Source organism: Acinonyx jubatus, chromosome B3, assembly GCF_027475565.1.
Source record: "Acinonyx jubatus isolate Ajub_Pintada_27869175 chromosome B3, VMU_Ajub_asm_v1.0, whole genome shotgun sequence".
Taxonomy (NCBI): Eukaryota; Metazoa; Chordata; class Mammalia; order Carnivora; family Felidae; genus Acinonyx; species Acinonyx jubatus.
Genome location: NC_069386.1, coordinates 20,362,222 through 20,383,523, shown reverse-complemented (window position 1 = coordinate 20,383,523; position 21,302 = coordinate 20,362,222). Strand labels below are relative to the sequence as shown.

The following is a 21,302-nucleotide window of genomic DNA, read 5'->3' as shown; positions in this document are numbered from 1 at the left end:
ATATGATATTTATCTTGCATTCTGTTAATGTGGTATATCACATTTATTGATCTTTTTATGTTGAACCACCTTGTATCCCAGGGATAAATCCCACTTGCTCATAGTGTACAATCCTTTTAATGTGCTATTGAATTTGGTTTGCTAGATTTTGTTGAGAATTTACATCTGTATTCACCAGTAAAGTATGAGTAAAGCACAGACTCACCTAATACAGAAGAGGAAACACATTGGCCAATAAAGACATAAAAGTTGGCCAACTTCATCAGGAATAAAATAAATGCAAACTGAGGCCATGAAATACTACATAACATGTACCAGATTGGCAAACTTTTCAAGTCAAACCCTATGAAGTTCTAGAAAAAATGTGGGACACTGCTAGGTGTCTACGTTGGCCTTGGAAAAACGATTTGACATTATTCCATGAAAGTGAAGATAAGCTTTCCCCATGATCCAGCAATTCCACATCTAGGTGCATATACTGGAAAAGCTCTCATGTATATGAAGAGATGGGTATTAAAATATTCATAGTAGCTTAGTTCATAGTGGCAAAAAAGTTATATAAATGGCCCATGTGTCCACTAAAGGAGAATAGACAAATATGTTGTGATATCTTCATATAATGAAATACTATACCAGCAATAAAATGGATGAGCTACACACACAAAATGGATGAATCCACAAATATTATGATGAAATGAAAAAAAAGCCAGTCATAGAAGAATAGAAAACCATTCTGTTTATATAAAGCTCAAAAACAAATAAAAATACTGTATTATTTAGGGAGATGTACCCATGTGGTAAATGAATGATGTACCTCAAACCCCTGCTCTGCACAGAAGCAGGAGATGAGATGGGGAGGGGCCCATAATGCAGGTCCCAGTGTGGGTACTTTACATTTCTTATGTTGACTGGTGGGGGGTATCCATTGTTTGCTTCAAGGTTATGCTTCATAGTTTACATGTATTCCATTGTATGTATCATATATTTTGTTTTATTAATAAATACTTCACAATTTAAAACTGAAGAGATGAACTATATTTTAAAATGTAACTGCCAGCAGAATAAGAAGCTAGCTGCTTACCTTTTAAATGTTTGAATGGAAACCAATTTGACAATAAATTTCATATTTAAAAAAATAAAATAAAATAAAAATAAACATTTGTATAGTGTAAAGCACACTGAATGGAATGCTTTTAGAAAAAAAACAATACAAATAACAAGTACCAATGAAAACCATGTACAAGCAGAAAGCTGAAAGAACAACTTGAAATAATTCACACATACAGAGGAGATTTAACAATAAATAGTTAAAATAAATAGGTTTAAGCAAATTGATATGTATTAAGAGACACACTGAAATAAAATATCACAGAGAAATAAAATAAAAATGCTAGGCAAAGATAGGCAAATCTGAACAAAAGAGAAATGAGGGTGATGCTCTAATTTTCGACAAAGCAGAATTCAAAGGCAATAAAACATTCAATTGTGCAAGACCACTTTATATTAGCAGATGACATAATCCACAAATAATGAACACTAATATCCTTAAGAACAAAAAATCCAAAGAGAGCAAACAGTGACAGAAGTGATAAATTGGCAAAAACAGAGCTGCAAGATACTAATATGGATCATAGAGCAAATAGCGGGAGGAAAAGACTAGGTGAGGCTAACAGTGGCTGTGGGTGGGGGTGGGGGCAGGGGGGGCAGAACCTTGCAGGTGTTTCCTCAGTTATGTCCCTGCATCTTCCAGGTTTTCTAGGATATATATCCAATACTCACATAGGGTGGGGGGAAAATTGCATCAAGACCTGTTTTTAGTAATACCACACATATAAGAAAGAATTTCTTTCTTCTTCCTAAAGTCAACCTGCAAATAATCAGTGTGACTGATTTTAGAAACTTCTGCTAGTCATTAGATAACACTGCCTATATATGTATAGTGCTATTTTAAATAAATTTCAATCAATTTTTTTATCAATAGCTGAACCATGCAAAGTGAATAGCAGAACGATCAAATTTGAAACCTTGGAGTTTCCTTTTCATTCTTAACCAGAATTTTTGTATTTTAATAAAAATTGGAACCTACAGAAATTTGACCCAATACACATAAAAATCAGGGTAAAATATGGATGTTCCAATATTACCATTACTTATTGTACAGCAAAAAAATTATTCAGGAATCAAAGATAAGGTCCGTGAGTAATATTCTTCATTAAAAGAGGTTGGACATTTGAAAGAAAATCTGATAACTAATAGTCTATAAGTTACAATTTTTTTAAAGCTGGATAAGTAGAGACAGTTCCTCGAATTGCATATTAAATTCACTTTCAATTAATGTGGTTCAGCATTTCAGTCTTATGATTTGTATGCTTGGTAATACTTTTAAAATTAACTGTGCCACAGATAGACATACCACATACTTCTCAGCTGCAATAATTTTTCTAATGCTATATCTTTATAACAGTAATTGCCTTCTTTCTGAAAGAATATGCAGTTTGAATCTAGTGACACTTCATTTATTACTTTTCTTATATTAGAGCTACCTCAGCATATTAGACTTTTTTTCCTTAATGACTTTTTTCTATTAGGAGACCATGAAGACCCCAGGGCAAAGGAAGTGCATTAGGACAGAGAGGCATTTTAGAGGCAGCAAGAATTTCTAAGGTGGACATCTGACAATTCTTGTCAAAAACAGACTGTACAGGAGATCCCCCACTTCCTTTAACTATAGACACTTTTGATGAATGTCTATAAACAAAGGCTATGAAATCTGCAAGACTCATCATTAATACAGTGAATTAAATTGCCAGCACAGCAAAACACACATTAAGTATGTCACTGCCCGTGCCACTGCTACTCAGTTGAGGGATCACCCCTCACCTCCTCCCTGGTCAGCTATGACCCACCAGAACACCCTGCTTAAACCACTCAGATCAGGAGACAGAACTCCTCTTGACCTGACAGCTGACTCTGTCTTTACCATACCTTTATGTCCATACCATAAGCACTGGGGGATTAGGTCAGTGCTGCAGTAAAATGAGTCCATATGGCCCTATGAGGTCAGGAGCCAGTTAGTAAAGTATCACCAGGAAGCACTTCTAAGAAACAACTCCACAGATTGGCAGGTATAGGGCAGTCACCTATGTCTTATTGCCGGAAGTGTTCAAACACAGGCTGAGGACAGCTTTGAAAGCTAGAAAGAAGATTCAAGAACCAGCTGGTGGTTCAACCATTGTCATCCCTTTCTTCCCAAAGTTTCTGCAGTTGCATTTCTCCTGGACCCTTGGCCCTGTGCTTTTCTTGCTTCTTGGATTTTGTTGATGTTGTTCTGATGGCTGGTAAGGATTGCACTGTGCAATCCACTTGCCCAAATTCCAGCCATCCAATATATAGACTGAATCCCATTCTTCCTGTAAGATGTAGTCTGAATCAGTCTTTCCCCACTCCAACCCTCATGGAAGCAGCAAGGCCTAATGAAAAGAGTAGACCCTTTAGAAGCAGATGGACCTAGGTTTCTCTATCCAAACTTTGGCAATTACCATCCCTGTGACCTTGGCCAGTTATATATTGCTTTTGGAAGAAATGTGTTCTTCACATGTAATAGTGAACACTTGTCTTGTAGGGCTGTTATGAGCTGATACACAAAAAGCACCAGCAAGGCATCATCTCCTTTCATCTTTCTAAATAAAAATTATGTACATTTCTTGATTTGTTAAGTTCTAACTTGCAACTGTTTCCTATTATCTTATATTAACTGTTTTAATACATTTATTGCTATTTAAATTTTCCCAAATCATATAATTTCCTCACTTAGAATCCAAACTTTTGAAGGCAAGACCATACCTTATGCTGGTTTCCAACTTATCTTGCAGATCAGTGCCTTGCACAGTGCATTTTGTTATCTGGAGGACTACTGTGGTACCACAGACTCTGAGCCTCATTACATGATAATTCTGAGCATTACTGCTTGTTGACCATGTCCTTTATGTGTACAGAACACACAGAATAAAGAATTGGCTATAAGTCAGAGTCAACCCAGGGTTATACATGTGAAGGTCATCTACTGAAGCATACCAGGAAACATATAACCAAGCCTCAGTAACCAGCAGCGGGGCAAACTCTGCTCTTCTGGAAACATCGTAAATTTTGGTGATGCCCACAACTGGGTTTACCAAAACCTAGAAACGTATCAAGGTCTGTAGGTTCAGCTACATGCAGTTCATCTCCCAGCACATTAACCAATGGACATGAATTACAAGCAAACCACTCAACCCATAGACAGACAGATACAGAGAGAGAAAGAGCCCAGGACTCCATGCAGAGGCACACACTTGGACATCTGTAGCACAGAGGTATGTATGCTCCATAAGGCTCCTTAGCTCCCAAAGACCACTGCCTGCTTGTCCTCGGTGCTATTCCTATGGACCTCATCACTCATCACTCTCTGCCCTCGGTGGGAGAAAGCAAAATTCCCCAGACTGGCCTATGGAAATAATTACCGCTCTCTAAAAAGATTCTCAACAGCAATTCAGAAACAACAACCAGGGGAAGGCTTATTATAGTTCTTTCCAGGTACAGTTCAAAATAATACATTTAATTTATTATGCTTTTAGGCATATGACTACCTTACTAGATAGATGTCTTTGTCTACCTTGTCTGTAATTTTCTTATCCAAGCTCATTGTCTCTTGTAAAAAGTTTTATTACATTTTCTATTAAAAATGTACCTGATGGATCAAAATAAAAGAATTTTCATTGAGAAATAAATGACTCAAGCAAATATAAAAATAAAGCTGTCATGTTTTAATAAAAATGGGTATTTTACCATTGACCATTTTTAATTTCACTTGGCCTTGAGTGATTTTCTTATGCTCTACTTTAATTAGTCTGTTTCTGTCTTGGTTTTCTAGTGAGACTATCTTTCCCTAATGAAATTTAATACTGTTAGTAAATTTAAGGACAAGTGTATTAGTCTATTTTCATAAACAAGATAGAGGGTTTCAGATACTTAAGCTGCTTTATTAGCAAAGTAAGAGTCTGCATTGTTTCAAGAACCTGTAAAAATATGTGCACATCTTTCTTCCTTCTCCTCTTCAGCACTTAAGGAATGAAGGAAGGCTTCATCTTTAATGTAATCAAGCAAAATACATTCTCTCAAAGAGAGGTCATGATCTTGACTGTAAGAAACCCCCAAAGTGGATTTATAATGAATTTTCTGAATAAATAATGACTCCAAATACATTTACATTAAATATATTAACCTTTTAGCTCACCTATATTTTTAAATCGCGTATTAAAGTTATATTTGAGCTCAATTCATGGGCTTGAAAGAAAGCCCTACAGGCTTTCTATAACTCATATTAAAGGTTAAAGTGATTCATACATTTTTTTTCCACAAAATATGGCCAAACATGTGACTCTGTAGTAAAATTAAAACTGAATTTCTGATAGGCACAGCAGGAAACATTTCTGTTAGTACAAAAATTCAAAGATACTCTTAAAAAGAAGTGAATATATATATGCCGCATGAGATGCCGCATAAGATTTTAAGATTTCTTATATTAGAAAATGATCGCCATAGCAATGAGAAGAGAGAAAAAAAACACCCTAATCCAGGTTGAAGTTCATTCATCATACACTTCCAATTCCTTGGCATTTGCACATTTCATTAAATACGGCAGTTGAGATAAAACAAAAATAACAGAATCCAAGCTGGATGGAAGGGTGGTGAAAGCTATCTTTTTTCATCATTTGTGTATAGGTTTCCAATAAAACTGACGCTATAAAAACCAGTCATTTATACTTAGGTATAAATATATGGGGCTGGTTTCTCTAAACCTGGGAGTGATTATTCAACACCTATTGGTACCACTCCTGGGACAGTTCTAATGAATGAAGCTCCAAAGGGCTGGAGATGTTCTGGCCAGTGCCCAGCATAGTGGGGGAGCTAATCACAGCTCTTGGTGCCACACACTTGGGCTCATCAGGGCTGGAATGCCCCCTGCAGTATAAGAACCATCCAAACACCTGCTGGAATGAATGCAAAACTATGGAAGCTGCCTTTTTTTGAGAAAAGAAAATATGAAAGAAACAACAACAACAAAACCTTCCTCTATCTGGCAGCTTCTAATGAAAAGGGAATCATGAAATAATGAATTGGACATAAAAGCATTTTATTTAGTCTGATGTTGTGCTGCAGTAAGTCTTAGCCTGACATGCTAAGGAAGCTGAATTTATGCCTCAGTAAGCTAAAGAAAGAGGTTTTTTTTGTTGTTGCTAAATTTAAAGATCTCAAGTAAGGCAGCAATGATTAGGAGCAGAGCCCACAGGGACCCATCGTCCTGATCTGGTACCCAGCCCACTGTTTACTGACCCCTCCTTTTGTCCTGTGTCTCAGTTCCTCCTTTGGGTGGGATGATAATGGAGGTGCCCCACCAGGGTATCATAAGAATCAAATGGTAAGAATACTTGAAAAGGGTCTGGTACATAGTATGTTTTACATCCATGCTTGTTAGTAAAGAAGCTAAATGGAAATGATGCCCTGTGTCTAAACTAGTATTTTTCTTTTTAAGTGCCTCAGGTGGTTCTGATGTGCAGGCAGGATGAAGGCTGGCCTAGAGGTTAAGAGCATGGGCTCTGAAACATATTACCCAGGTTTAAACCTGAGCTCTGCCACTGATGAGCTGGGCATGACTAAACTTTGTTGTACTCACTTCATAGAATGGTCTTTAGAAGAGTGTCTGGAACACGGAGAGTGATTGATAACTATTAGTAATTACCGTTGTCATCATCATCGTCGTCATCATCATCAGCCCCAGACAAGCATGGCTTGAGGAACCTCTGAAATTTCACCATGGACACTGAGGTTGGAAAGGGAGATTGGAAAGGCAGCTCTGCCTGGTGGAAGATAAACTCTAGTGCTCCTTCCTGAGCTGGGCGCCTCTCCCAGGAGGCCTAAAGTAGATCCTGCCAGTCGATGTGGGCCTCTACTTTCACAGATCCCAAAGACAGCCTTCCCATCCTGGGGCAGGTCCTGCTCCATGCTGCCCCAGAAAAGAAAACACAAGACCCCAAGCGACCAACCACACCAACAACTTCCCCTCATCAACACAGTCCTTCTTCTGTAAATAGGAGCAAGATAACCAAGGAGGGGCTGACATATGAGGAAAAAAAATTTCCTAAAACCCTAGATGAGTAAAGAGACCAACTGACCTATGGGGGGAGGTGAGAATACAGGGGAGCGAGGAAACCTGATAAATAAAATTCTAATTAATTTCCCTGAAGGAGACTGCACCCGTACAATGAATGCTTCATGAACTGTGAGCATACTGCTATGAAAAAGAAGAAATTAGATAACAAGAGAGTTCTCTGAAAATAATGCACCATCAAAATGAAACATTCAGCAGAAGAGTCAAACGGTAGAACAGAGATGGCTGGGGCCCAAATTAGTGATCCAGAAAATCAAACAGAAGAAATATCCCAAAAAGTAAGAAAAAAGAGGAAAATATTAAAAATGTTAAGAATTATTTGGCATCAATTTAGCAGACAGGATATCCTCCTGCCTACTCCAAGTGGGATAAATTCAAGAAGGCAGAGAAATATGAGAAGAGATATAATCAAAAACTTAATGGAAGACATTTCCCGAGAAAATTTCTCTTGAAATATCCAACAGACAACTAATGAAATCCAGAACAACAGCTCACTATGGGGTATTACAGCCAGACAGAAGATGAACACACAATATCTTTCGGAAATTATCACATAAAATCTATTCCCATTTCTCAAATATAATTGAGAATATCTATATAAAGATATTATTTGTCCAGAAGCTAATATGTAAAATTATCACATAAAATCATGGAAATTATCACATAAAATCTATTCCCATTTCTCAAATATAATTGATAATATCTATATAAAGATATTATTTGTCCAGAAGCTAATATGTAAAATCAAGGTAATCACAACCAAAATCAAACCATTATCAGTGTAAAACCTGACAAACTGATTCAAAAATTTACTGGAGAAAACACACAGAAGTAGCAAAGAAAATTATGAAAAAATAAAAGAGTGACTTAATATAAAGCTAGACTAATTAAAACATTATTGTATTTGACTTAAACACGGGTGCCTGGGTGACTCAGTCGGTTAAGCATCCGACTCCTAATTTTGGCTCGGTCATGATCTCATGGTTCATGAGCTCAAGCCCAGTGTCAGGCTCTGCGCTGACAGCAAGTAGCCTGTTGGGATTCTCCCCGCACCCCCCCCATCTCTCTCGCGGGCGCGCGCGCGCACGCTCTCGTTCTCTTGCCCTCTCTTCCCCCGCTCTCTGTCCCTCCTCTGCTCGCTCTCTCTCTCTCCCTCAAAATAAACTTAAAAAAATGGGCCAACAGACTCATGAAACAGAACAGAGATTCATTAACAGACCTATGTCCACAACAGTGGGAGGACGATGACACTTCACATGTGAGGAGAAATATTGAACATTCAACAATTGCTGCTGGAGGAATGATTATCCATTTGGAAAAGATAAAGTTAGAGCTTTACTTCGTACTATATATAAAAGTAAGTTTGGGATCTATTACATAAACATAAAAAAGTGAAACTATAAGTGTTTTAGAAATACACAGGAAAGTAATTTCAGAATTGTGGGGCAAGAGAGATCTTTGAAAGTAAGCAAGCATAAACACCGCATAAGAAAACAAAAACAACAGAGTTTGGGAGATAAAAAGCTAAAAATTCTATATTTTTTTAAAAGACACTTCATTAAAACTAAAAAGACAAAGACAAACCACAAGCCAGAATAAAATATTAGCCACTTAAAGCAGAAAAGAATTACTGTGTGAAGAAATTCTGAATACCAAGCAAACAGTCTTACAGACAATAGAAAAAACAAATGAACAAGCAATTCAAAGAAATTCAAATGGGTAATAAAATCTTACTATTTGTTTTATTTCTGTCTCATCTATTCTCTATTCTTTTTTCTTTTTTTTTCTGGTTTCTTTGGGATAATTAGATATTTTGCATGACTCCATTTTATTTCCGTGTTTGGTGGATTAGCCAACTCTTTATTTTTTTATTTCAGTGGTTGCTTTAGAGTTTATAGTATACATTTTAGCTTATAGCAGTTTGCCTTCAAGTGACATACTTCTGCACATATCTTTTAGGAGTCTTACACTGTATACCCCCTCCTCATCTTTATACTCTTTTTTTCACAAATTTTCTTCTACATATGTTAAAAATCCCACAATATGCTGATATGTTTTTCTTCATATTTCCTGTTCTATGTGTACATTGAGCTTCTTAGATCTGTGAGTTTATAGTTTTTATCCAATTTTGGGGAAAAAACATGGCTATTATTTCTTTTTTTAAAGTAAGATACAACTGACATATAACATTATATTAGTTTCAGACATACAACATACTGATTCGATATATGTATGTTATGAAATGATCACCACAGTAAGTCTAGTTAACATTCATCACCACACCTTGTCACAAAATATTTTTTCTTATGATAAGAACTTTTAAGATCTACTCTCTTATTTTTGAATATTTTTTATGTCCATCCCCATTCCTTTAGGGACACCCATTTCACATATATTAGGCTTCTTAAAATTGTCCCATATAGCTCACTAATGCTCCTTTCATTTTTCACAAATTCTTTTTTTTCCATGTTCTACATTTGTATAATTTCTATTGCAATGTCTTGAGTTCACTAAACTCTTCTTCTCTCTTATTGAATCTGTCGTTAATCTCATCCAGGGAATCTTTTCTCTCTTACCTTGTAATTTTGATCACTCAGAGTTCAAATGGGTATTTTTTATACCTTCCTGTCTCTACTTTTTGAACATCTGGAATACAGTTACAATAACTGTTTTAATGTCCTGGTCTGCTATTTTTAACATGTGGGTAAGTTTTTTTTTATCAATTTAAATTGGTTTATTTTTCTCCTCATTTCAGGTTGTATTTTCCTGTTTCTTGGCATGTGTAGTAATCTTTGATTGGATGCCAGACATTGTGATTATTATCTTGTTGGTGCTGGATGTTTTGTACTGAACATTCTTGAACTTTGTTCTGGGACACAGTTAAATTACTTGGAAATGGTTTGATTATTTTGGATCTTGCTTTTAAGATTTGTCAGAAAGGACTGGAGCAACATGTACTCTGGAGCTAATTAATCCCCATACCAAGGCAAGATTCTTCTGAGTATTCTACTCACTGCCCCAGTGAATCATGAGGTATTCCAGGCTGCCTGGTAGGAAAACCCTGCTTTTATGCCTGCTCTGTTCCCTCTAATCTGCTCAGATGATTCTTTCCTAGCCTCAGGTAGTTTCCTCCCATGCAAGAGCTGATGAATGTCAGCTAAATACTCATTGGAGATCCTCTGCAGACCTACAAAACTCTCTGTCTATGGAAGTCTCTCCTCTGTGGTACTTTGTTCTGTGAACTCTAGCCATCTTGGGATCCCTAGACCTTCACCTTCTTCTCCTTAACTCAGCAAGTGTACCAGGTTCTGCCCAAGTTTCCCCTACCTGTGCAGCAGTCTGGAAACTGTCTCACAGCTAGGGACAATGTTAGGACTTACTCTTAATGGTGGAGGATCAAGATAGAAGAAATATACAGTAGAATCAGGCCAGATTTATTGCTACCAGCTAAGCAGAGATTCTGGCATTCAATGTTTAGCTGCGGCAGTTAAGAAAAGCTCAGTTAACATATGAATCCAAAGGTGGGCTACACTAAATGAAGCTGAAAAGCCAGACTTCCATAGTATACCACAAGAGGAAGAGATCTAAAGGCTTAGGGAGACTGGAATGATAAGAGTGCATTGATCCTATAAGACTTGCTCACCCACCCCAGAAGATCCAGAGAATACATCTTTCACCACAACTATAAGAAATCTGTGAGAGGAACTCCAGCATCCTTGAAGAACTTTGTGGTGACTCTTCTCTGTAAGTCAGAAATCCGAGTGTCAATGTCAGTACCATCAAACTGGGTTCCCTAAATGCAATAAGGATTATTGGATTCTAGGGTGGCAGGGACCAAGTGGCAGCACTTTATCACCAAAGACCAGGTGAGTGTGGTTACTGTAATGGACAGTGGGGCCAAAGAAGTGATTAGAAGAGTATGACTCATAGAGATGCTAGGTGTTGGCTCCTAGAAGTTCTATTTCTTTAATTAAACCTTCACTGATACACATTCCCATCTTGGTTGATAAAATTTCACAAAAGTAAACCACTATCAAAAAGCTAGACTCCTCAAAAACTATAATACAAAATTCAAACAGCACTAAATACATCAATGGATCCATATGATGCTCATAGTCCTACAAATCAGTGCTTTTAAAAATAGATTTACTTTGCTTTAAAAAAAACTGAACAAAATAAATGGAATTTTTTATTTATAAAAATGAATTCTAAAAAATGTTTTTAGCCTCATGCTTATTACTCTCCCAACAGTATTAGTTGACACAATTAATATAATGGCCATCTCAGTACTACTTCACTCAAAAATTAAAAAAATATATATACTGCCTGTGATTATGTGTGAAACTAGTTCCATTACTGATATATAAGCAATCACAAGATATTTCACTGAATCTTTCAAAAATTACTTAAATCAGAGCTATATAATCTGATTCCTAATTGCAATCTAGCATAATGTAGAACCTTTCATAGTTTAATGTAAGAAAGACGATTATCTCAATCATAGGAGACACTCCTCAAACTATTATAAAAAATAGAAAAGGAAGAAAAGCCTCCAAATTCATTCTACAAGGCCAGCATTACCTGATACCAAAACCAGACAAAGAGACTACAAAAAGAAAGCAAGAAAGCAAGAAAGCAAGAAAACTACAGGCCAAGACCACTGATGAACAAAAATGCAAAATCCTCAACAAAATATTAGCAAACTGAAGCCAACAATACATTTAAAAATTACTCATCATGATAAAGTGAGATTTATTCCAGGAATGCAAAAATCAATATTCACAAATCAATTGATACGATACATCACATTAGTAAGGGAAAGGATAAAAATCATATGGGCACCTCAATAGATGCAGAAAAAGTACTTGACAAAGTACAACACTCATTCATGTTAAAAACTCTCAATACAGTAGGTTTAGAGGGAACATACCTCAACGTAATAAAGGCCTTACATGAAAAACCCATAGCTAACATCATACTCAATGGTGAAAAACTGAAAGCTTTCCTTCTAAGATCGGAAACAAGACAAGGATGTCTACTGTCACCATTTTCATTCAGGACTAGAAGTCCTAGCTGCAATGATCAGACAAGAAAAAGAAATAAATGACATCTAAATTAGTAAGGAAGAAGTAAAAATCTCACTATTTGCAGATGACATGATACTATATATAGATAACTCTAAAGACTCCATCAAAAATCTACTAGAACTAAAAACTGAATTCAGCAAAGTCACAGAATACAAAATCAATATACAGAAATCTGTTGTATTTCTATACACCAATAACTAAGTAGCAGAAAGGGAAATTAAGAAAACAATCCCATTTACAACTGCACCAAAAAAAATAAATAAATAAAATACCTAGGAATTAATGTAACCAAGGAGGTGAAAGAATGGTACTCCGAAAACTAAAAAACACTGATGAAAGAAATTGAAGATGACACAAACCAATGGAAAGATATTCCCTGCTTATGGATTGGAAAAACCAATATTGTCAAAATGTCCATATTACCCAAAGCAATCTATAGATTTAATGCAATCCCTACCAGAATACCAACAACAATTTCACAGAACCAGAACAAATAATCCTAGAATTGGTATAGAACCACAAAAGACCCCTACTAGCCAAAGCAATCCTGAGAATGAAGAAGAAAGCTGAGGAATCACAACCCCAGATTTCAAGATACACTACAAAGGCTGTAGTAATCAAAAGTAAAAGTATGGTACTGACATAAAAACAGACACACAGATCAATAGAACAGAATACAGAGCCCAGAAATGAACTTATGATTATATGGTCAATTAACCTATGACAACAGAGGCAAGAACATACAATGGGGAAAAGATAGTCTCTTCAACAAATAATGCTAGGAAAACTGAACAGCTACATACAAAAGAATGAAACTATACCACTTTCTTACCCATACAGAAAAATAAACTCAAAATGGATTAAAGACCTAAATGTGAGAACTGAAACCATAAAACTCCTAAAAGAAATCTTAGGTAGTAATATCTTTGACATCAGCCACAGAAACATTTTTCTAGATATGTGTCCTCAGGCAACAGAAATAAAAGCAAAATTAAACTATTGGGACTACATCAAAATGAAAACCTTTGCAGAGTGAAGGAAATCATCAACAAAATGACAAGACAACCTACTGAATGGGAGAAGATATTTAAAAATGGTATATCTGGTAAGGGGTTAATATTAACAAAATATAAAGAACTTATATATACAATGCCAAAAAAAAATTGATTGAAAAATGGGCAAAGGACCTGAATAGAATTTTTCAAAAGAAGATATATAGATGGCCAACTGCCACATTAAAAGATTCTCAACATCAGTAACCATCAGGGAAACGCAAATCAAAACCACAATGAGATATCACCCTACACCTGTCAGAATGACTAGACTAAAAAAGAGGTGAAAACAAGTGTTGGTGAGGATGTGTAGAAAAAGGAATTCTTGTGCACTGCTGGTAGGAATGTAAATTGGTGCAGCCACTGTGGAAAACAGTATGGATGTTCCTTAAAAAATTAAAAATAGAAATACATATGATCCAGTAATTCCACTACTGGGTATTTACTCAAAGAAAATGAAAAGACTGAATTAGAAAAACATATGCATCTCTATGTTTTTTGCAGTATTATTTACAATAGCCAAGATATGGAAGCAACCCAAATGTCCATCAAAAAATGAACAAATAAAGAAAAACTGGTATACACACACACAAAGAACTATTACTCAGCCATAAAAAAAGGATGAGATCTTGCCATTTGCAATAATACAGATGGACTTAAAGCATATAATGCTAAGTGAAATGAGTCAGACTGAGAAAGACAAATATCATATGATTTCACTCATGCATGGAATTTAAGAAACAAATGAACACAGAAAAAAAAGAGACAAAAAACAAGACTCTTAAAAACAGAGAACGGGTGGTTGCAGAAGGGAAGTTGGGGGTGGGATAGGTGAAATTGGTGAAGGGGATTCAGAGTACATTTATCATGATGAGCATTGAGTAATGTACAGAATTGTTGAATCATTATATTGTACATTTGAAACTAGTATTAACACTGTACGTTGGGGTGCCTGGGTGGCTCAGTCAGTTAAGTATCTGCCTCTTGATTTCAGTCAGCTCAGCTCACGATCTCACAGATTCATGAGTTCAAGCCACACATCAGCCTCCATGCTGGCACTGCAGAGCCTGCTTGGGATTCTCTCCCTCTATTTCTCTGCCCCACCCTGCTTGCACGCACACATGCTCTCTCTTACTATCTGTCAAAATAAACAAACTTTAAAAAAAGGCTGTATGTTAACTATGCTTCAATAAAAAAAGAAAAAAGAACCACAGTAATGCAAAAATACATATTCTCTACTGAGATAGCTATCACTAGTTTTCGGCATATGAAAAGCTCTTATAAAATACCAGGCAGAAATTTTCATCCTCCTCTCTCTGGCATCACATTCGCCAGCCTGGAAGGGGCAGTCTCCTGCCCCCTGCTCTCAGACAGCCTGCTGCCTCTCTCCCTTCCCTTTTCCTAACTGAGGCTTCCCTCCAGCATATCACTCTGGGCAAGAAGTAAACCCTTCTTCATCCCATTCTGTCATGTAAGATCATATTGAAAAAGAAAGGAGATGCAGCAGAGATTAGGTTGGGCACACATGCACCAGCCCTTGACAGGAAAAGATATTGCCAGCAAACCAATGACAGCACCAAAATCCCGCCATCAGCATGGCCCACGCATTGCTGTCCTCACCCAGCAACCCCTGCAAGGTGTCAGGCATTGGCTACGCAGGCCCTGGAGCAGTAGGGCCCAGCACTGCCTCTTCCATCCACCCCATGGGAGACAGCCTCTTTCAGAGAGGTTGTTAGTGGGGGCAGAGGGTGATGTATCCCCTGGAAATGAACCAGAATACTCATGGTAGCTTCTTCAGCTTTATACCCCCAGAAGGAAGGAAACACTATGATTAGGGTACAAGACAGAAGCAGGAGCTTGGGATAAAAGAATTATTTAAATCAAGACTTCAAGCCATTCTAGCTGAGTCTAGAGAATGAGATTTACTAATGAATCAAGACTAGATTGTCCTGGTAAACACAAGTAGAAGAACGTTCTTATGGTAGAGACAACCAACCGTCTACCAAAATCACTGCCCTCCTCTTCATAGTATGGAGCTGCCTCTGGGAAGTGCCTGCCTGGGAAGGAACTAATTTTCCAGCTTCCTTCCCAGCCAGACAGGGCCATGTGACAGGCTCTGTGCTGAGTGATGAAGGTCATCTTCAGAGCCTCCTCCACTATTTTCTCTTCCACTGAAATGCAGCTGACTCCACAGGCCTAGGAAATTGTAGAGCTCCAGATGAAAGCAACCAGGGTCTCTGGATCACCCGTGATGAGGAATGGCCACTGCCTGGAATGCCCACTCAAGAAGCAAAGTTGTGTCATGTTAAGCCACTGAAAGTCTGGGATTTATTATAGCACCTAGTGTTATCCTAAGCCACCCCCTTACAAACCTAAGTAAGGAAAGTGGTCAGTCAAACTAGGGGAACCCCTTCTCTTCTATCTGGGGCTTGGGCAGAAATAAATCAATGGGAGAAAACGCTGACCATTGCCCAGAGAGCAGCTGGTTCTACACCAACGGACAGGGATTAGTGGACAGGCATTTTGAAAGTTCTGCTATGGTATCCCAGTCTGGTGTTTTATCCTGCTTCCTAGGGTGAATCCCTAACACCCCACCCTACTGCTCTGGCTTCCCCAGGACACACCTGAGCCACATCCATAAGGAGTCCTGACTTCTTGTCAGCTATAAACTGCACAGCATCCTTCAGAATAAAATGCGCAACCTCATGAGAATCTCCATCCTGGGGCCAGGTGTGGGGGCAGGTGTGAAGGGTGGCTGAGTGATGGGTGCCATTCCTCTTGTCTTTTTGCCCATACACCCACCCAAAGGATTTGTGGCTTCTTCTTGTTTGGCATCCAGTGTCAGAGGCCTTCCTCTGCCTGCACTGTGAGGACAGGTGAGGAGGAATGGAGCAAGCTGTCCCTCCATGTCCCTAAAGGACACCCAAAAGCACAGCCAAAGGACATCAGGCCCCACAGCTGGTGTGTCCACCACCATTTCCCTCTGCATAAGAGTCAGCTTGTTGATACATTAGCTGGCATTAGCTTTAAAATACTCCAGCAATGGGGCGCCTGGGTGGTGCAGTCGGTTAAGCGTCCGACTTCAGCCAGGTCACGATCTCGCGGTCCGTGAGTTCGAGCCCCGCGTCAGGCTCTGGGCTGATGGCTCAGAGCCTGGAGCCTGTTTCCAATTCTGTGTCTCCCTCTCTCTCTGTCCCTCCCCCGTTCATGCTCTGTCTCTCTCTGTCCCAAAAATAAATAAACGTTGAAAAAAAAAATTTTAAATACTCCAGCAAGGGGCTTGGATGAAACAAGACAGGCCAGTGTTGATCTTTATGGAAGACAGATGGGGTTACATGGGGATTTATTATACTAGCCTCTCTTACTTTTATGCATGTTTGAAACTTTTTACATAAAAAAATAACACCTTTTTTTGCAAAGAAAATTTCTCGATGGGTCATAGGAGAAGAGGCTCACTGAATTAATGCCACTCCTTCTCTTCCCCATGCCTCTTCAGGACGCCCTGGTAACTCTCATGAGGAGGAGGTGTTTACAACAGGCAGACTTGTGGGTTTTTTCTATTTCCATTAATATTTAGTACATGTCATTATCTCCAAATCTAATCACTTAAAGAAGGGATTTTAAATAATTGATTACTACAAAAGACAAAGAGGCCACACCATGTTTTTTCATTATCCATCAAAACCTAGAAAACCTCTTCGTCTGGTCCTGACACGGACGCATAAATATATTAATGCATACACTGAGAAAAACACGCGTACAAATCAATAGACATGAATTTGCTTGGGGTACTTTTCAGAGAGAAAAACCATCATTTCCTTTCCATCCCCCGTGAGGCCTGCCCCTCCTCCCCAACACAGTGACATAGCAATGAGAGAAAGGGTTCAAGTGGTACCCCTGCACTCTTCTACTCAAATAAATGTCTCCTCTTACACTCCCAAGTTTCAGTCTCCAAAACATACAAACAGCCAACATGTCTTGAACTCTGATAAAATATGTGCTGCCTTTGTGGTCATACGCATGCATATGTATATGCACGAACGTGTTCACACACCTAGAGAAACGCTTGCATCTACACTTCTTACAATGTCTTTGTTCCTGGCACGTCCTTGGAGGAAGGCACCCAAAGAGAACCATCGCGAAGATGGCACATGAGCATCTCAGACAGACACCTGAGGGCTACCCTCAGATATACGGAAGGAAGATGCACGGTGGCTGTTAACTACGTGCCCATCTGCATTGACAAGTGCCAGTTTCATGAAGGTCTGCATCCTGTTTTCTGCACAGAGCCAGAATTCTTTGCCATTGCCCTTAAAGCATTCACATCTCCACGGGGAGGGCCCTGCTCTAAGGCCACCATGGAGACTGCGTGCGGACTTACCACGAGGGAGAGAGGCCTCTTCCAGGAGACGACGCCAATGAGTCCTGACAGCAGCACCTGGAAGGACAAACAGTGCAGGAAGGTAAGACTCTTTGGAATCCGTTAACAGATGATCAAAACACAGTATTAGCTGATCAACCCAAAGAAGGATGACTTCTAGAATATGGCCCACATACATGAGCTGGGTGACCATGAGGCGTGTGGTCCATCCAGACGTTCAGAGCCTGCAGCACACGGGCCTCTGAGACCACCAGGAGGTCCTGACAGGTCACTTATGTTCTTTATGGACAGGCCCAAGAACAAATGTGCTTTCTGAAAGTGTCTCCATCGGGCACTTGTTCCCCTCTGGTCCTGTGAGTCATTTAGCCCTGTGACTTAAAAATCACAGAGAGGACTGAAAACACTACTTTGGGAAAAGGCAGAGCCACCCCCCTTGCATGTCACCTGAGTGCATGCCTTCTGTGCATGGGTACTGGGTACAGCAGACCTACCAGGCCCCCCTCTACCCTTTCACACACTTGGTCCCCAGCCAGCTTCCCACCTCACCAGGAAGGGGTGCCACCAGATGAGGTCCCGGCTTTCCACATGCTGACTCTGAGCTGCTCGCTTCTTTCCCAGGCCAGCCCCCCAGGCTTTGCTGCCCCAGGTCCCACAGAGCTGTCTCCTCCAGAACATCTTCTGGCAGCCACGCCCCTCTGTTGGCCCCTCCCCTCTGGGTAGCCCTAACCACAGGAACACCTTCCTGTCTTCTGTTCTCAGAAGAACCACCCCTCAGCTCCTGGCCAACCTTTCCCTCAAGCTGCTCCAAGCCCACATTCCCTGAGGCAGTCACTGGATGCTGATCCTGAAATTCCCAGTCTCCTTGGGTCCAGGCAGGGCAGACAGATCAGAGACACAGCCGCTCTCTCCCCACTACAGTGTAGCTTCAGCCTTTGCCACTGGCAGACACACTTCCCAAGGTCACCTAAGGGGTCCCTGAGTGCAACACACAAGTACAGCGATCTTGGCTTGAAGACAGGAGGCTGACCACATCTACCTATGGGTGGCACACTGTCCTCTAGGCTCTGTGTCACTCCCCTGACACTCTCCCTTCTCTGGCTGCCATCCTCTGCTCCATGCTGTCCTTCCACATCTCCCTCCCCTTCCCACTTCCCAAGACCTCTACTCAGGCTCCGGCTCTGCCTGAGCCATCTGTCATTGGGGATCCTCTAACACTATCCACCAACACCTCCTGCAGGTCGGTCCCTGACTGCGGAATCACACTGCCTGCTGGGCACTGCTCCTGGGGTCACTCTCCACCTCAACATGTCGAAAAATGCACCTGCAATTTCTACCTCCCCAACCCAGTCTCCCTCTTATCGTCTCTACCTCCCACAATGGCACCCCTCCTCCTGGTCGCTCAGATGCAAATTCCAGAGACAGGCCAACAACCAACCACACACAATAAAGAGGAGAGGGCTGCAGCTCCCCCTTTGACAGGGAAATATGCTGGGAGGCCCCACTACAAGTAAGGGATTTTCTTACAAGGTCTTTTGTAAAGATAAATCACCCCAACTTTCTGCTGTGGGTATGGACCAGGCAGTTGGGCCCTGGGATGGAGGGCTTTGGTGCATTTCCCCCTGGAATTCCAAAAGGACTGAATCAGTCCCCAGAAGAGAGTATCTGGCTGAATAGACCCCCAAGGTCCCCTTGGCAAACACTTCTGCAGTGGGTGAGGCCAAGTCTTAGACCCAACAGTCTCTCTCACACCCTGCACCAGCCTCAGGTGGGTTTCCAAACACATCTGGACATCTGGTCTTTCGTAGGAACACATCTGGTCTTTCATAGGAAAGACTTGTGAACCTTATTCTCACAGACACACACACACACACACACACACACACACACACACACACACACAAATGAATCAGAGAGAGCTCAACAGGGCACTCTGCTCCCAAGCATGTCATATATATATTTTTTCTTCAATGCATGCATCCTGCAAATAAGTCAATATTGACAATATTATTTACAAACATTTTCCCATCTCCCAAATCTCTCTTCATGATGCCCCCCAGCTGCAACCTGTACAGAAACCCTTGACTACTGTTCTCCTGTGTCTTGTTGAGCCCAGTCCCTCGTTCTTCTTCCACAATGCCTATGACCTCTCTGTTTCCCATCTGTATCCAACACAGTCTCCCTCTTGTCATCTCTCCTGACACTGTGGCATCCCTCCTCCTGGTCACTAAAACCCAAATCCTGGAGGTGGTTTGGCCCAGCTGGCTCTGACCCTGCCATCTCCTTAGGATGTGACTTCCAAAGAGTGTCTTCTGTTTTCCCTTCACACCAACACCAGCCTCATCCAGACAAAACCTGGATAGAGGATGGGAAAGCATGCCTCCCAGAAAATGTCCTTTTATACTCTGCCTTCTACTTCTCACTTCCACCATATAAAATTTTACCTATTCTTTAAGACATGGCCCAATGCCTCCTCACTCAGGAAGGGCCTCTGAATTCATGAGTACATGGGGCCCCACTAAATCCCTAAACTATGACCAGATCTCTCAAGGCATGTTTAATAAGCTCAGACAGAACTCTTTGATCTCTCCTAAGCTGAAGTTTATAAAAGTATCAAATGTCTATACTGACCAAGTGACTCGTAACAGAAATATTATTGGAAACCCACAAACCTCCAAAGAGCAGGCATTTATAAACACAAAGGAAGTGAATATCACTTAACTAAGGCCACAGTATGAATTCTTGACTTTCCTTACTTCCATCATAAAGTTATCATTCTAAGAATTCCCTCAAATAATTTTATTTCCAACAAATATGGACAATTTGCTTTACTGGGAAAAACTACATTTCTAAGAATCATTAATAACTGTAATTGAGGGTGGATTCAATTCCCCTATACAAAGGAAAAAAATCATCAGACTCAGTGGGGCATGGAAATCCTGAGATGATCCCTGATGACCTGTAGCCTTGATTATCAATATGATAATCAATGATAAATTATGGTAATTATCAATATAATTTACACTCCTGCGATCCTATCTAGCACCTCTTAAAATGATGCTACCTTGGCAACACCTTGACTGCAGCCTTGTAAGACCCTGACCAGTTGACTCAGCTAAGCCATGTCCAGACTCCTGACCTAAGAAACTAAATGGTGTTGCGTTAAGCTATAAAGTTTGTGGAAGTTTGCTACACAACATAGAAAACTACTTACTACGGACTAAATGTTTGTGTCCTCCCCAAATCCACATGAAGTCCTAACCCCTAATGTGATGGTATTTGGAGGTAGGACTTTTAGCAGGGAATTAGGGTTAGATTAGGTTGTAAGGGTAGGGCCCTCATGATGGGATGGTGGTCTTACAGGACGAGAAGGATCTCTCTCCCTCTCTCTCTCTCCCCATATGCACACACCATGGAAAGGCCATGTGAGGACACAGTGAAGTTTTTTTTTTTAATGTTTATTTTTGAGAGAGAGAGGTAGAAAGCGAGCAGGGGAGGGGTAGAGAGAGACAGGGAGACAGAATCCCAGACAGGCTCCATGCCATCAGCACAGAGCCCAAGGCAGGGCTTGAACTCAC

At 40.0% G+C, this 21,302-nt stretch overlaps 1 protein-coding gene across 3 annotated transcripts in view; it reads right to left on the bottom strand.

Annotated features, from left to right (window-relative positions):
* Positions 1-21,302, bottom strand: part of ENTREP2 (endosomal transmembrane epsin interactor 2) — a 453,892-nt gene that overhangs the window by 246,584 nt on the left and 186,006 nt on the right. For all 3 annotated transcript variants that reach the window (XM_053223651.1, XM_053223649.1, XM_027067908.2), the window contains exon 2: positions 17,728-17,784. In XM_053223651.1, coding sequence (XP_053079626.1) covers positions 17,728-17,784 — 57 coding nt within the window. The remainder of the gene's footprint in view (positions 1-17,727; positions 17,785-21,302) is intronic.